At 51.0% G+C, this 17,861-nt stretch overlaps 1 protein-coding gene across 2 annotated transcripts in view; it reads right to left on the bottom strand.

Moving 5' to 3' along the window:
* The window catches only part of TMEM181 (transmembrane protein 181), a 47,232-nt gene that overhangs the window by 27,059 nt on the left and 2,312 nt on the right, over nucleotides 1–17,861 (bottom strand). For both annotated transcript variants that reach the window (XM_024747924.1, XM_024747926.1), the window contains exon 2: nucleotides 9,940–10,043. In XM_024747924.1, coding sequence (XP_024603692.1) covers nucleotides 9,940–10,043 — 104 coding nt within the window. The remainder of the gene's footprint in view (nucleotides 1–9,939; nucleotides 10,044–17,861) is intronic.

Genomic DNA, 17,861 nt, shown 5'->3' with positions numbered 1-17,861 from the left:
TGGTTCTAGAGGAACAGCATGCTAAGGGTGCGTATTCTATACTGGTTCTGGGGTTTCTGGAATTGGTCCTCTGATCTGATTAAAGATGCTAATGACTATATGTTCAGTGGTAAAGAGAGCACTGATAGTTCACGAACATATGCAAAACAGTCCCATTAGATACTCCTAATCAACCACTTACTAAGAAAGGCAAGGAGGTAAATGACTCTGTTTACTATACTTTAGAACACTCTTGGAAAACTGACAAATGTAATGAGGCTCGCTGGTTGCTCCTAATGTCACTGGACCAAGTGGTGAAAGAAAAGGATGAGCTCGGGCATTTGAATTCCCACCTCAAGTGCCACACCCACAATCTGAAAGCTTCTCTGTGTGCCCTGAAGGAGACCCTTACTTCCTATGGCCACAGTGCTGAGGCTGCTGAAAATCAAACCGGAATCTCATCCAGCAACCGGCTGAACTACACCCCCGCACGCCCAGCCTCGCAGGGTGTCTCGATGCTAAAGTGACTGCACTGACTGGGAGAGAAGGGATCCTGTTCCGGGGACGCGCAGGAAGATCCTGATGAAGCTGGGGACGCTGAGCTGCTAAATTCTCATGAGTCCTTTCCCAGGGGAAGTCCTCCCCATTCCCGGTGGAAGTGGCCTTCCCACCTCCTTCTGTGGGATCAGCCCCGCTTCGCCTAAGGAACACCAATGGCCTCCACTGAGGCCGCGGCCGTGCAGGACGATGCTAGTCCTCCCAGGACCCGCCCCCCACCCCTCTTCATCTCCAGACCTATAACTAGACTCGCATCCCAGCAGGCCCAGAGGTGAGGCACGTGACCCATGAGGACATGTGCTACACTCCAAAAGAACTACTTGAGTCTTCTGAGTTATACAGACAGAAGCCCAGGGAACAGGTATGGGATAATGCTGGAAGAAACATAAAGTGGTCTCAGGCCAAACGTACGGATCTGGGTTCTCTAAAAAGAGATTCTGCACTGAAAGTTGTAGCTCAGGTAGTCAGAAAGGACTCTAACAGTCTGACTGGGTGGTTGGCTAAAACGTGGGCCAAAAGGTGGTTCCCAGTGAGTGAATTAGAAACGCTGCATCTGCCCAGGTTTAACGCAGAGGAAGGGAATCAGAGGCTCAGGGAGCTGGATTGCTAGGGTGGCTCTGTCATTTAAGACCTACTGGGAGATTCCAGAAGACACACCTTTCACCACTACTGTGAGAAATAAATTTGTGAGCGGAGACCCAAGCATCCTTAAAGAGCTCTATGACTGCCCTTCTCTGCAGGCCAGGCCTTACCATGGGAACTACAGTCCCTGAGTTGGGAAAACAGCATGCAGGGGGAATAAGTGGATCCCAGCAGTGACGGGGCCGTGTAAGATGAGGCGGGTGAGCTCACGTAATGGGCGGCAGAGGCACAGCAGCGGTCAGAAGAGCCCAGTCCCTGCAGACCTACGGCGTTAGCTATCTGCTCATGGGGTCCCTAGAAGTGAAAGACACAGGAAGCCTACCAAATCATCACTTGATCTGTGTAAGCAGGAGAGTTCTAGGTCAACTGAACAACAGCCTAACCTGTATCATAAAAACAGAGAATGACAACGCATCAGTACTTTCCAGATTTGAGCCAGTTTACAGACCCAAAGGTCCTTGAACAAAGGGAAGGTTGGGTCCCCTTAAGAAAGAACGCCAGTACACTGCCGAGCATTTATACTGTTAATCATTCGCCCAAAGAAACCTATAGCCTTTTACCAGGACAAACGCATCAAGGGAAAAAAATCAGATGTTTTCGGAACTACTGGACACTGACTCTGAACTGACACTAATTGCAGGAGATCCGAAATATCACTGTGGTCTACCGTAGTGGGGACCTATGGAGCCCAGATGATCAGTGGGGTTTTAGCTCAGGTATGTGTCACCATGGGCGCAGTGGGTCCCCAAACCCGTCCTATGGTTAATTCCCCAGTTCCAGGATGCATAATTTGAATCGAAATACTCAGCAGCTGTCAGACCGCCACATTGGTTCCCTGACTTGTGGACTGAGGGCTATTATGGTGGAAAAAGCACTAGAACTGCCTCTACCTATGAAAATACCAAACCGAAACAACATCGCATTCCTGGAGGGATTGCAGACATAAGTGCTACCATCAAGGGCTTGAAAGATGTCCACCAATCCCCATTCAACTCACCCATTTGGCCTGTGCAGAAGCTTAACCAGGTGGTGATTCCAATTGAGGCTGCTGTACCAGATGGGGTTCCACTGCTTGAGCAAATCCACACATCCTCTGGTGCCTGAGATGCAGCTACTGATCAGGCAAACGCCTCTCTCTCCGTCCCTGACAGTAAGGCCCACCGAAGCAGTTTGCTTCCCGCTGTCGAGGCCAGCACTACTCCTTCGCTGCGCTACCTCAAGCTGTATCAACTCTCCAGCCCCATGTCACAACTTAGCTCACAGAGATCTCGATCATCTTTCCCTTCCACACGCCATCACACTGGCCCATGACATTGATGAGCTCATGCTGACTGGACCTACTGAGCAAAACGTAGCAGCTACTCTGCATTTACTGGTAAAACATTTGGCGTCAGAGGGTGGGAAATAAATCCAATTAAGATGCATGTGCCTTCTACCTCAGTGAAATTGCTAGGGGTCCAGTGGTGAGAGCCATGTCGAGAGATCCCTTCTGAGGTGAGAGATAAGTTGCTGTATCTGGTCCCTCCTACAACCAAAACGGAGATACAACGCCTAGTGGGCCCCTTTTGGATTTCAGAGGCAACGTGCTCCTAATCTGGGTGTGACACTCTGGCCTATCTACCTAGTGACCCGAAAAGCTGACGGTTTTCAGTGGGGCCCAGAACAAGAGGAGGCTCCTCACGGGTCAGGCCACCACGGGAGCTGTTCTCCGCTCGGGTCACGTGATCCAGCAGATCCAGTGACGGCAGAAAGGGATGCTGTTTGGAGCCTCTGGTGGATGAATCTCAGTGCACGCCCTTAGGGTTATGGAGCGAAGCCCTGCCATCCTCCACAGACAACCACTCTCCTTCTGAGAAACAGCTCTTGGCCTGAAACAGACTGAATGCTTAACCACGGTGACCAACAAGTCACCATGTGACCTGAGCTGCCCATCAGGACCTGGGTGTTACCTGATCCATCAGCCACAAAGCCGGGCGTGCAGAGCAGCACCCCACCATCGAATGGAAGCGGTACATACGTGATCCGCCCGAGCAGGCCCTTGGAAGGCTCAAGTCACACGAGGAAGTGGCCAAATGCCGCGGCCCCCACTCCCGCGACACTGCCTTCTCCTCCCAGCCCACACCTACGGCCCCACGGGGAGCTCCCCGCGATGAGTCCAGGGGAAGAGAAGACGCCCGATGTGCGGACACCGCCCCCCAGTGGACAGCTGCAGAGCCACAGCCCCTCCCTGGACACCCCTGCAGGACAAGGTGACAGAAATCCCCGCAGTGGGCAGAACCTGGAGCCCCGCACCTGGCTGCTCACGCTGCCTGGAAGGAGAAATGGCCTGATGTGCAACTGTTTACCGGTTCTTGGGCTGTGGCCACTGGTTTGCTGGATGGTCAGATACTCCGAAGGAAAGTGATTGGAAAACTGGTGACAAAGAAATCTGGGGAAGAGGTATGTGGCCTGACCTCTATGAATGGGCAAAAAAAGTGAAGATGTTTGTGTCCCACATGAATACTCGCCGAAGGGTGACCTCAGCAAAGGGTGACCTCGGCAAAGGGTGACCTCAGCAGAAGAGGATCTTAGTCGTCACGTGGAGAGAATGATCCATTCTGTGGATCGGTATCCACCCGTCATCGCCCAGTGGGCTCGTGAACAAAGGGGCCACGGCGACAGGGATGGAGGTGACACACGGGCTGGGCAACGTGGACGTCACTCACCAAGGCCGACCTGGCTACGGCCACCGCTGAGTGCCCAACCTGCCAGCAGCAGAGATCAGCACTGAGCCCGACATCACACCCTTCCCCGCGGCCATCAGCCAGCGACCCGGCGGCAGGCTGATCACACTGGACCGCTTCCATCGTGGAAGGGGGCAGTGTCCTGTCCTGACTGCAAAAGACACTCTGGGTATGGATTTGGTGTCCAGTTACGTGGAGCCAATTCTCCCATAGCCGGTATACACAGGTCCAGGAATCAAGGGGTGGAAACGGGCATGGCACCACTATTACCCCAGGGGACCCACTAGCAAAATTTTTGCTTGCTGTTCCCACAGCCCGACGCTCTGCTGGCCTAGAGGTCTTAGTTCCACAGGGAGGAATGCTTCCACCTGGAGACACTGAACTGGAATTAACACTGCCACCCGGCTACCGTGGGCTCCTCATGCCTCGGAATCGACAGGCAAAGCAGGGAGTTCCTGCGCGGGCCGGGGTGACTGACCCTGACCACCACGGGGGAAGTGCACCCCTACTCCACACTGGAGGCAGGGAGGAGTACATCTAAGGAGATCGCCTAGGGCATCTCTCAGTATTACCAGGCCCTGGGATTAAGGTCAATGGAGAACTACAACAACCTAATTCAGGCAGGAATACTAATGGCCCAGACTGTTCAGGAGTTAAGGGTTGGGTCATCCCACCAGGTAAAGAACCACGACCAACTGAGGTGCTTGCTGAAGGCAAATGGAATGTGGAACAGGTCACGGAATAAGGTAGTTATAAATAGCAGCTATGAACACCTGACTAGTTACAGACACAAGGACTTTAACTGTCATGAATATTTCCTCCTTACTTTGTCATGAGTATGTTTGTATGCATAAATGCATATACTAAGAAAACACCTTTGTTTTCTTCCCTCTCTTATTCCCTTATCAAGTAACAGAAGCTGTATTATTGACTTCATATCACAGTATTTAAGTTACAGGATACGAAGAAGAGCGTCACTCAAGGACCCTACCTGCTCTCCTGCGGAAGGGGTAGCGAGTCTGGGGTCATATGCAGGGTAGTTGTTATCATGTCAGAAGGAACAATGACCTTGTTAGTGTCTTTATTTGGAGATCAGGTATGGTTTAAGGAGACGCGCATGGACGCCAAGTTGACGGGGGTGGATCTGTGAGGTTTACGCGCCACCGTGTGCCCAGATATCTGGTTAAACATTATCCTAATTGTGCAATGAGGGTTTCTGGATGAGATGAACATTTGAATGGGTAGCTGAGTAAAGCAGGCTTCCCTCCCCAGTGTGGGTAGGCCTCAGCCAGTTCACTGAAGGCCTGAATACAGCAAAAAGGCTGTGTGAGCGAGGAAGAATTTGCTCTCCTTCCCTGACTGTCTTCAAGCTGGGACATCAGTCTCCTGCGTTTGGATGGACTTGGGCTCAGACTGGAACTTACGCCACTGGCGATCCTGGGTCTCCAGCTTGCTGAATGCACATCTGGGGACTTCTCAGCGTCCATAATCACGTGAGCCAATTCCTTACAATAAAACTATATACCTGAATCTATATAAACAGATCTGGTTCTGTTCCATATATATATATTGGTCTGTTTCTCTGCAGAACCTGCTAACGCTAGAGCTCTACAGAAGGAAACGGATATGGAAATCCTAACGTGGTCTTTTTCATCTCAGCCTTGGTGCAACACTTTTCATTTCTGCAAGAGTGGAGAAGGTTTCATATAATCACGGATGTTGGTGCTTAAGGAAACAAGAGTGGGCTGAAGTGCTGTGAGACTGGAGACCCAGGAGAATACTAACACCTCCCCTACCAATCTTGAAGGACAGTTGTGAAAATCAAGTAAGATAACCGAGGTGACTCATGTAACTGGGATTCCTTGGTGAATTCAAGGGGAGAACAAGAAGAGGCTGGACACAACCGCTGTTGTCACCACCCTCATCTTCATCAGCAGGCCGCAAATGGCACCTAAATAACCACCCTCTCCCCCAGCTTCCTCAGCCCATTCACCACCTAAGCTTCAGTTCAGGTCAAGAAACCGCCTCTGGGACAGGTTAAAAGCCCAACTGTCATTCACACTTTAACGTTAAGTGCTGTAGTTAAATAAACTACCCTCACTGAAAAAGGTATTTAGGAGGACAGGAGGAACAGCCTCAGCAGGCTCCTGGTCTCCTACCCCTGGACTGAAGAGACCTGGGTTTCTGGAAACCTGACTTAGGTTCTCCGTTTCCCATCTCTGTGAAAGGGGGCTGGACTGGATGATTTCAGAGGCATTTTCGAAGCTCAGACGGTGATGGGTGGCTCTTCCCCTCAAACAGCACCTGCAGGCTCCCTCCTGCTCCAGGTGTCGCCACAGCAGCCTCTCGGTTCCTCAGGGGCCTTCCCCACCCCTGCTCACCGCTATCTCACTCCCTCCCCAGAATCTGCTGCACGGCCCGGCTCCCCAATCAGCCAGCACGTTCTGGACTCCTCAGCACCCAGGCAGGTCCTGGAACCCAACAGACTCTGCCAACACAGGGTACATGGTCAAGGCCGCCTGGCGCTGCCAAGCTGAGTGTAGGCCCTGGCTGCTGTGCAGCGCATGACCAGGGTCACCCCTCCGTGCGCCACCCTCCATGATGGGGCCGTTAGGGGGTGAGAGCAAGTGGGTACAGCTGGGCCGGGCTGAATGGCACTGCACCAAGGTAACCATAAATGATAAGCTGGTCAAAAACTGTTCCTCACCTCAGGGAACACTCCCAAAGTCATTCTATGAAGACACCACCACCCTGATACCAAAACCGGACAAAGACATCACCAAAAAAGAAAATTACAGGCCAATATCTTTGATGAATATAGATGCAAAAATTCTCAACAAAATATTAGCAAACCAAATCCAACAACATATAAAAAAGATCATACACCATGACCAAGTGAGATTCATCCCAGGGTAACAAGGACGGTTCAACACACACAAATCAATCAATGTGATACTCCACACCAACAAAAGACAAAATCCACATGATCATCTCAACAGATGCAGAAAAAGCATTTGATAAAATTCAACATCCATTCATGATAAAAACTCTTATCAAAGTGGGCAAAGAGGGAACCTAACTCAACATAATAAAAGTTATTTATGACAAACCCACAGCCAACATAATACTCAAGAGTGAACAGCTGAAAGCCTTCCCGCTAAAATCTGGAGCAAGACAAGGATGCCCACTCTCACCACCTCTATTCAACAGAGTACTGGAAGTCCTAGCCACAGCAACTGGACAAGAAAAAGAAATAAAGCATATCCAAATTGGAAGGGAAGAGGTAAAACAGTCATTATATGCAGATAACATAATGCTATTTATAGAAAACCCCAAAGAATCCATGCAAAAACTATTAGAACTGATAAATGAATTCAGCAAGGTAGCAGGATACAAGATTAACATACAGAAATTGGTTGCATTTATTTATACTAACAATAAAATATCAGAAAGGGAAAGTAAAAAAAAAATCCCTTTTAAAATCACATCAAAAAAAATAAAATACAGGATTTCCCTGGTGGCGCAGTGGTTAAGAATCCGCCTGCCAATACAGGGGACACGGGTTCGATCCCTGCTCCAGGAAGATCCGACATGCCGTGGAGCAACTAAGCCCATGCGCCTCAACTACAGAGCCAGCACTCTAGAGCCCTCGAGCCACAACTACTGAGCCCGCGTGCCACAACTACTGAAGTCCGCACGCCTAGAGCCCCTGCTCCGCAACAAGAGAAGCCACCCCATTGAGAAGCCCGCACACCATAACGAAGAGTGGCCCCCGCTCGTCACAACTAGAGAAAGCCCACGTGCAGCAACGAAGACCCAATGCAGCCAAAAATAAAATAAAAATTAATTAATTAAAAAATACTCAGGAATAAACCTGACCACGGAGGTAAAAGACTTGTACCCTGAGAGCTATAAACACTGATAAAGGAAACTGAAGATGATTTAAAGAAATGGAAAAATATCCCATGTTCTTGGGTTAGGAGAATTAATATTGTTACCATGGCCATACTACTCAAAGCAATCTACTGATTTAATACCATCCCTATCAAATTACCCATAACATTTTTCACAGAACTAGGACAAATAATCCTAAAATTTACATGGAACCATAAAAGACCCAGAATTGCCAAAGCGATCCTGAGGGAAAAGAAGAAAGCTGGTGGCATAACCCTCCCAGACGTCAGACAATACTAGAAAGCTACAGTAATCAAAACAGCATGGTGTTGGCATAAAAACAGACATATGGATCAATGGGACAGAATAAAGAGCCCAAAAATAAACCCATACACCTATGGTCAATTAATCTTTGACAAGGGAGTCAAGTACATACAATGGAGAAAAGACAGTTTATTCAGCAAGCAAGTGGTGCTGGGAAAATTGGACAGCTGCATGTAAATCAATAAAGTTAGAACACACCCTCAAACCATACACAAAAATAAACTCAAAATGCCTTAAAGACTTAAATGTAAGACATGACACCATAAAACTCCTAGAAGAGAATATAGGCAAAACATTCTCTGACATAAATCGTAGCAATGTTTTCTTAGGTCAGTCTCCCAAGGCAACAGAAATAAAATCAAATATAAACAAATGGGACCTAATTAAAGTTATAAGCTTTTGCACAGCAAAGGAAACCATAAACAAAATGAAAAGACAACCTATGAACCAGGAGAAAATATTTGCAAATGATGTGATTGACAAGGTCTTAATTTCCAAAATATACAAACGGTTCATACAACTCAATAACAACAACAACAAAACCCAATCAATAAATGGGCACAAGACTTAAATAGACATTTCTCCAAAGAAGACATAGAGATGGCCAATAGGCACATGAAAAGATGCTCAACATTGCTAATTATCAGAGAAATGAACATCAAAACTACAGTGATGTGGGGCTTCCCTGGTGGCGCAGTGGTTGAGAATCTGCCTGCCAATGCAGGGGACAGGGGTTCGAGCCCTGGTCTGGGAAGATTCCACATACCATGGAGCAACTAGGCCCGTGAGCCACAACTACTGAGCCTGCGCGTCTGGAGCCTGTGCTCCGCAATAAGAGAGGCCGCGACAGTGAGAGGCCCGCGCACCGCAATGAAGAGTGGCCCCTGCTCGCCGCAACTAGAGAAAGCCCTCGCACAGAACCGAAGACCCAACACACCCAAAAATAAATAAATAAATTTATAAAAAACAAAAAAACAAAAAAACTACAGTGATGTACCACTTCACACCAATCAGAATGGCCAACATTTAAAAAATCCACAAATAACAAATGCTGGAGAGGGTGTGGAGAAAAGGGAACCTACACTGTTGGTGGGAATGTAAATTGGTGCAGCCACTATGGAGAACAGTACTGAGGTTTCTCAAAAACTAGAAATAGAGTTGTCCTATGATCCAGCAATCCCACTCCTATGCTTATGTCCGGACAACACTATAATTCAAAAAGATATATGCACCCCTATGTTCATAGCAGCACTATTTACAATAGCCAGGACATGGAAACATCCTAAATGTCCAATGACAGATGAATGGATAAAGAAGATGTGGAACATACATACAGTGGAATACTACTCGGCCCTAAAAAGAATGAAATAATGCCATTTGCAGCTACATGGATGGACCTAGAGCTTATCATACTAAATGAAGCCAGAAAGAGAAAGACAACGACCATATGCTATCACTTATATGTGGAATCTAACATATAACACAAATGAATAAACTTACTTACAAAACAGAAATGGTCGCAGACATAGAGAACAGACTTGTGGTTGCCAAGGTGGAGAGGAGGCGTGAGAGGGTTGGATTGGGAGTTTGGGATTAGCAGGTGCAAACTATTACATATAAAATGGATAAACAGCAAAGTCCTACTGTACAGCACAGGGAGCTATATTCAGTATCCTGTAATAAACCATAATGGAGAAGAATATGAAAAAGAATATATAATATGTATAACTGAATCACTTTGCTGTACAGCGGAAACTAACACAACATTGTACATCAACTTCACTTCAATTAAAGAAACAAATGGAAGACTGCTGCTCACCTCTGATCCCGACGAAGACGGTCAGGCCGAAACAGACGAAGAAGACGACGAACACGAGGACGAAGTGGCGCTTGGAGAGCGTGTACAGCCGCATGGGCGCCAGCCTGCGGGGAGAAGCCGGGGTGAGGGGCGGTAGGGCGAGGGCCTCCCCAGCCTGCGAGCCCTCGCCTAAGAGGAGGACCTATTCTCAATCCAGGTGACTCGGCTGACAAAACCACCTAAATAGCCTCAGTGACCACTGCTGGGGTGGGGGCCATTCCGGTATGTTCTGGGCCTGGCACCCCGTGCCGCAGGGGGCCAGGCAAACCCCACCCTTGTGGCAGGAGAAGGTGCTTCAAAGCCCACTTGGGGCACGTTCGCCAGGCCACAGAGCAGGGCTGAACCCCTCCACACCCCCGTTTTCAGCAGCTAGAGCAGAGTCCAGGCGCAGGGAGGACCCTAACTCCTCACACGCAGATGCCACAGTCAAGCCCAGACTGGGGGTTCCAGGAGCCCTGGAATCGTATGTCCTAGCCGATCTTCCCGCCAGCCCCCAGCTTTGTGTTTCCTGTCCAGGGCTCCCCCCATCATTGGCCTCACCCATCGTGGTGAAGCTCAGCCTGGCCTTCACTTGGGGTCTGCTTTTGATGCCACTCAGCAAGCTGCCGCGGTTTTCTGCGAGTGACACCCACATGAAAGCGATTCAGAGGATGCGTCCTAACACCCTAGCATCGGCTCCCTCCTATTCATCCCTACTTCTTTCTTTGGTCAGAAGAAAATGGTGGTGGGGTAGGTCTCACTTCTCTTTTAGAACTCCCTACACCAGGAGCCGGGAAACAAAAGGGAAGTCTGGGAAGGACAGACATAAACGCTGGAGCGTGGCAGGTCCTCAATGCCGCCCCTACAGGCAGCCCCAGACAGGCTGGAAAGCAGGTGCAGGCCCAGCTCCGATTCCCCCGAGACAAAGGGGAGGCCGGCCCCCGACCCTGTAGCCCGCTGAGGAGACCCAGAACCCCGAAAGATGAGAGCCAGGGGCGTGTTCTGTCTTGCTTTGCTCCCGACGTCCTCTTCCATGCCCAGCACTTCCTGGTCTGGGGAGCTGAGCGGGCAGGAGGAATTTCTCGTGCCTGCCTCTCGGGAAGGTGACGACTGCCCCCCACCGGGAGGGGGAGAATCGGGCTCTAAACCGGAAAGGGAGGGAAGGCTGTTTGCTCTTGCGGTATCAAGTTCACGGCCGTGTGCACATGCACACCCTCTCCCTTACACGGCCAAGGCAGCCGTCCCGAGCTGGAAACTAGCTGGGTGGCATCCCAGGGCAAAGGTGGCCCTAAGTCTCTCTGACGTGGCTTTGCTGACACTGAGTCAGCGCTCTCCTGCCAGGCCCAGGTGAGTGAACTTTCAGATCGGCATCCCCATGCTTCGATGGGTGACGGGACCAGCGAAGAAATAAAGGAACCAGTGTTTTTCCCTGTGGGACTCAGGTCTGAAGGCTGGACCACCAATGACCCCGCTGTGCGTAGGGAGCAAGAGCTCGTGAATTAAGTGGCCTGATCCCAACTCAGATTTTGGACCCTAAAGATCCTAAGAGGCCCGAAAGCCTTACGCCATTAGAGCCAGAAATCACGTCAGGGAGGAAGTCCGGCTCCTTGGATTTGCACACAGGGAGCCCGAGGTCTAGAGGCAGCAGGACTCTTGCCCAAGATGCCACAGCTCTGCCCTTGGCGGTCCCGGCGCTGCGGGAAGGAGGCTCTGGGAAGCAGGATGGAAGCGAGCGGACCCCGCCCCCCACCCCACGAGGGCCTCTATGGAAGCTGGGTGGAGTGCAGGGCTGGCACGAGGAAGGGCTCCTGTGTCGCTTCCCTGTCCCCTCCTCCCCCTCCCATGAGAGGCCTCAGCACACCCTGAAGAGGGAAGACTTCCTCGTAGCTGCGCATCTCCACATGGAGCAACGGCGCATGAAGCTAAACGGACTGGATGCTGGGGACGTGCAAACACGGTCAGGTGTGAACAGCACTGCCCCGATGCCGACCTGAGCGCTGACAAACGTGCCACGGGTTCTGGACACTGACACGAGGGGAAGCCCCGTGAAGGGTGTGCAGAAACACTCGGTACTGCCTTGGCCACTCTTCTGTAAATCGAAAGTTGTTTTAAAAAATTACACAAAGTCATTCACGGCCTCCCCTCCGCCGTGCTGCTCTCGGGGTGACCCTGGGGCTCTGAGGGGCACCAAGGGCTCCCCAGCAGAGGTGAAAGCACAGAACGGGGGGCTTGGAAGCAGAGGAAAACAGAGTAAGAAAAGTTATATCTAAAATTTGATTTTTAAAACATTATCAACAAAACGCATTATCAATGATTTACTATAAAAGCCCAGCTACTCAGCAGGTGAGAAGGAGCGCTGAAGAAAGAGGGTTCAGAAAGACGACGGCACAAGGTCAAACGCCCGCAGCACACGGACCACGCTGGGTATTTTTCCAGTTTTCTCCTCGGGAACTCAATAAAGGTCTGTCGTTTACCCTTTCTTAAAACTTCCACTTCAATCCAATTTATGAGATACGTCCCTGCTTCGGCAATCAAGCCTCACCCAGCAGGACAAAAAAAGACACGGAGGCAGCAAAACAAGCCCCCGCGTGAGCAGATGTCACGGCACAAGCAGTCCCGCTGACCAGGGCTCGCTGGGGACAGGGTGGGCACGGGCCTCGTTTCCCTCCGTCCCCGTCTCCCGAGCGGCAGGACACCGCCTCAGGCAGCCTCACGTCGGGGGACGCTGCAGCCCCGGTGTCCCGGGCCGGGGACCCGCGCCCAGACTTCAGGACCCAGCTGGCGACGCCTCCGTCTCCCCCGGCCTGCTCACGACGCATCACCAGTAGCTCTGAAGCAGTTCGCCGAGAACCCAGAGGCTCCCGTCACCTCGGGGACCGCACGTGATTCCCGACAAACCACAGGCCCACACGGCTGAGCACAGTCCACAGAACTCCTGGGCGCCGTCGTGACGGCTGCAGAAGCCGCGGTGGCGAAGAGTCACGGAGAGCAGCCCGGGCCGCCCCCGCGGGCCTCGCCCGGCCCCTCACGCTCGCCGCCTGCCTCCTGGCTTCCTGCCCCGACGCCGCACCCGGCGGCTCCTCTGCCTGCTGCCCATCCCCGCCGCCTGCTGAACAGCCCAGCCAACGTGAAGCAGCCCACAGCCGGGCGTGTCCCCATGAGCAGACAGCCCTCACGCCCTGTGATCGGCCGCCAGCCGGAGGAGTGCCTCTGCTCAGAGGCCAGACGGCGACGTGGAAAACAGACGCGGCCGAGCACCCAAGCGGGCTCCGAGCCATCCTAATCTCCTCCTCTACAGTCGCCCACCCCCTTCTGGGAACTCTCCAGCCCAGAGTCAGGACCCCACACGGACCCTCCAACACCCGTGGACCTCCTGCTTCCTCGTTAACGGTCCTTCCGCCTCCAGGACCATCCCCAGCGTCCTGCCTGCCCCGACCCCACTCAAAACTCGTGGCTCCCAAGACACTTTCCCTTAGGAGTCCTACATCCCATCACGGTCAATAGGTTTAAGACTGAACCCATTAAAAAACAAAATAACATAAACGAAAAACCTGCTTCCACTGCCCATTTCCGGCCTCTCCCCTTTCTCCATCCCCACCTCCAGAAACCCTGGAGTCACCTCCGATGTCCGCCTCTCATTCATCCCACACAGCCAGCCCGGAAGAGGTGACGCCTCTCTTCTCTGCACCCCCAGCACACCACTCCCGCAGTCCAGGCCCTCATCACCTCCCACTCAGCCCCTGCAGCTGCCTTCCAGGTGCGCCTTCTTGTGCGGGTATTACGGCGCTGTTAACATGCTACCCCGACACAGAGAGCGACTCGAATGAGTTTAAATGCCTTCCTATGGCCTTCGAGGCCCCCAAATCCGCCCCTAAGTTCCCACCGTCCTGTATGTACCCTGCGAGAATCACTACCTCCTTAGTCACCACAGCTGCCTTCTCAGGTAGGGACTAACAGCCCCATCTCACAGATGAGAAAGCTGAGGCTCAGCAAGGTAGGTGACCTGCCCTAGATCTCAAAGCAGAGGCTGCATTCAAACACAGGCGCCAGACTCCAGGGCTTAGGGCTTAAATTCTACAAAGCTTCCCACCGTGGTCAAGCCTGAGTCCAGACTAGCCCATTCAGGTACTGCTCTTCTGATCCGAAACGCTCTTTTTCCCTACCAGACTATCCAAATCAGACCCAGCATTCATGGCTCACCTGTGTGTCCCACCTTCTCCATGAAGCTTTCCCTCGCTTCTCCACCTCTCATGGCTGCCCAGGCCTTTAAACCACTACAACGTGTGGCCTGCAGTACATAGTTGAGTGCTTGAAAATAAAGCATCAATCTACCCACGTAGACACCAGACAGACATGGTGCGCATTCAGAAAACATCTATTCGACTCAACTTTTATAAGTTTTCTCCAAAGTGCTCATGTAGTTCCCTCAAATTGGTGGTGAGATGCCAGGGAGCAGGGAAAGGGCTCCCCATTTCCCCATGCAACCTGGCCAGGTCAAGCACAGCCGCCGATGCAATCTTCTACCTAGATAACCACGGCAGGAAGACTTCCTACAAAACCCTGCCGGCTCAGGATCGGTGTCTCTCTTTTTCTTCTCTTGATGGGTCCCATACATCAGTCTTCCTCTCCAGGTCCATGGATCTTTCCACACTCAGGCATCTAAAACACACTCAAAAATTCTGGTCTCTTTGGAGCCCCCATGCCCTTGGAAAACCTTTCAAATGCAATGGAACAGACTGTCGCCTTGGCACCAGCTTGTACTCTTTAGGTTCCTGCTAAATTCATCTCAATTTTCATGGGTAATTTACAATATCACAGACATATTTCCTAGAGAAACTAAAAATACATTTCTTGGAAAGCCAACGCCCAAAACTGCAGCTTTAATCCAAATCACCGTAAGCCCTGCCTTCCCTCCATGATGCATATTCATAACCACTTCCAAGAGACCGCTTCCAAAGAAGGTGAATCTTTGGAGACATCAATTCCCATGAGAGAAGGGCTGGAAAACTTACTCTGTAGGGCTCTCCACAGGCGAGCACCATCTTCACCTTACTGGGGCTCCTTGGCATGAAGCTGCTCTAGGCCCCTCTTCTCTACTCTCACTCCCCAGGTGACCTCATCCTGTTTCAGGCTTTAGAGACAATGCACGTGCGAGCAATTCCACATCTGTATCTCAGCCCAGCTGGACTCTGGACTTACGTGAAAAGCCTACTTGACAGCTCCACTTGGATATCTGGTAGGCATCTCAAGTGTGACGCATCAAAAACCAGACCCCTGACCTCCCACTGAGGTCACACCCTTGTTCAGACGCCCTTTCCTTCACCGGCCAGCGAGAAAGCCTGTGTCCCCATTAGGGCCATCAAGCACTCCCGACAGGCCACAGCCAACACTCCTTTTCCCACTAAGCACTTCTCCCTCCCACGCAGGTCTCAGAGGAGTTAATAAAGCAGCACTAGAAAGAAACTGTAGGGGAGGCAAGCACTCCATGAGCCTCTTTATGGGCCTGGAGCAGAATGACCATGAAATGGACAGAACTCGGGTGAGCAGAGAAGGCGAGAAAATGCCTCGAGGTGCGTCTCTAAGCGATGCGGAGAGCAGGATGGGAGGAAACCAGCACCACAACCTCTGCCTTTGACGGAGCCCCTGGGGCCAACCAGCCTGCGGCCAGGCAGGAGAAAACAGCACCAGGAGCTGCAGGGGTCTCAGAATCACGTTGTGTGTTGTTTTGTTTTTTGTTTTTTTTGAAAACCAAAGCAAGCACTGATACATATTCAATCTGAAGACTTCTTTCCCAGAAAAATGCCATCATGGATCTTGTCCAAGTTTGACGCATCTTTATGACACCACAGAATTACATATTCTGTCTCAGCCCCTCAAGTCACGGTGCAGCAGGCAGGTAAGACTGAAACTGCTTCGGGATTACAAATTTTACTGTTTGCTCACCTCATACCCAGATTTCCCACTTTAGAATTAAAAAATTAGAGTCTGGGCAGTGGAAAGGGATTTTTGATCTCTCAGTCTGTTCTCAAGTTTTAGTTAGGATTTTATTTTTCTCACAATCTGTATAAAAATCATTTGTCTCCCGGGGCCCAGAGCACTGGCCTGGTGCCTGTCAGGCTGGGTTCAAATCCTGGCTCCCCCACTTCCCTGGGCAACCAGGTAACTTCTCAGGATGTCAGCATCCTCGTTTGCAAACCAGAGACAGGCAGAATGACACCCACAGGACCAGTGGGAGCACAGACGAAAAATGAAACACTTAGAACAGTGTAGTAAGCACAGAGGAAGAACTCAATCGTGTCAGTTATTAACAGTAATGGTTGTGCTTTTCCCCTGCCCCCACCCCTTTTTTTTAATCTCAGTTTTCATCCAACCGATATCCCTGATGATCCACTATGTAAAATGTCCCCTCCTCTGGTTCAGAACCCAACCAACTGCAGGAAAGGGCAGGAGGGGTCAGTGTTCCCTATGCACCTACTTGGTACCCAGCCAGGTGCCTCCCTGTGAGGCAGGTGTCATCAGCCCATTTTATATATGGGAAAATAGAGGCTGGGGAAAGTATACACCCGCTGAGGTCCCGGTCAGCAGGAGACAGAGGTGGGATTTGAATCCATAGGGTCAGGGGTGGAAAGGAGGCTCACCACTCCCTCACTCTTTGGCCCCCTCACCAAACTTTCCTTTTTAAATAACCCACCATTTAGTGGGGTTTGAGAGGGAGAAACTCTGAGAAGAAGAACAGAATAGGAATTCTGAAATTTCAATCAACCAGCTTGAATATATTACAGAAAAATAATTATCTTTAGTTATTCAAAAAAGCCATTATACAAACATTCAAGGCCCAACGACCTCAAAAAGTATTTTAATGAACGATGTTCTAAGCTCCTCAAGGAACCAAGAATTCATGTGTATCCTTGCCAGGCCGCAAGCCCAGTGACTCACAGCCAGGAGCGCGTCGGTCAGGTCATCGAATACCCTTCCCACGGCAAACAGAACAAAGAAGCCGGCCATATACTGGGCAGCGCGGCCCGGTGGTTAAGAACTTGGGCTCTGGAGGCTGACTGCCTGGGCTGGAAGGCCCCTGCACCACTGACCAGCGGGGTGTCCTGGGGGGAACAACGTCACCTCCCGGGGCCTCTGGTTCCTGAACTGTAAAATTCAGGAAACTGAGGGACCCCACCACCGAGGGCTGCTGTGACAACGAAGCGAGTTATGACAAGGGAGCCTTGCTAACACTCAGTCAGGGCCAGCTGTTACTGAGGCAGGGGAGTATATCGACCTCAAGACTGTGGGCCCTAGAGCCCACTCCCGGGCTTCCATCCTCTGTGACTTACTAGCCATGACCTGGAGAAACGCACTTGACTTCTCTGCACCCCCGTTTTCTCATCTGTAACACTGGGATAAGAGACACTTCTTCATGGGAAGGGTGGTTATGAGGCTTACGTGAAACGACATAAGTGAAGTGCCGCAGCAGTACCTGGTACACGGTAAACGCCATGTCATCTTTCATTAGCTTTAGAGATCCTTCTGGCTCAGAAAAAAAATCACCCGAAGGGACGCAATCCTAAACAACTCTATGGCTGCAGGAACAGGATTCTGACCCAGCTCTGCTGTCTCCTCAAGCACCAGGACACTCAGAAGGCCTGGGCCACAGCAACCACAGCTGGACTCCACTGTGCTCATTTGTGCCACCCCTTCGCTGCTGCAGAAAAGAAATCTAAGTGACACACTTCTGCACTTAAATGCACCCAGCATGACGGAGACATGTAAAACACACTCTTTCAAAACTGGCTGTAAATGCCAATCAAGACACACACAAGAGGCAACCTGATTGAAGTTTGCAGAGAAATGCTAGTTAAGAGCAAAGAAACAAATGAACCTGAGAAATCTCGGCCACGCGGGGCCCACGC

Source organism: Neophocaena asiaeorientalis, unplaced genomic scaffold, assembly GCF_003031525.2.
Source record: "Neophocaena asiaeorientalis asiaeorientalis breed wild unplaced genomic scaffold, Neophocaena_asiaeorientalis_V1.1 scaffold123, whole genome shotgun sequence".
In the NCBI taxonomy this organism is placed as follows: domain Eukaryota; kingdom Metazoa; phylum Chordata; class Mammalia; order Artiodactyla; family Phocoenidae; genus Neophocaena; species Neophocaena asiaeorientalis.
This window is presented reverse-complemented; position numbering and strand designations above follow the sequence as displayed.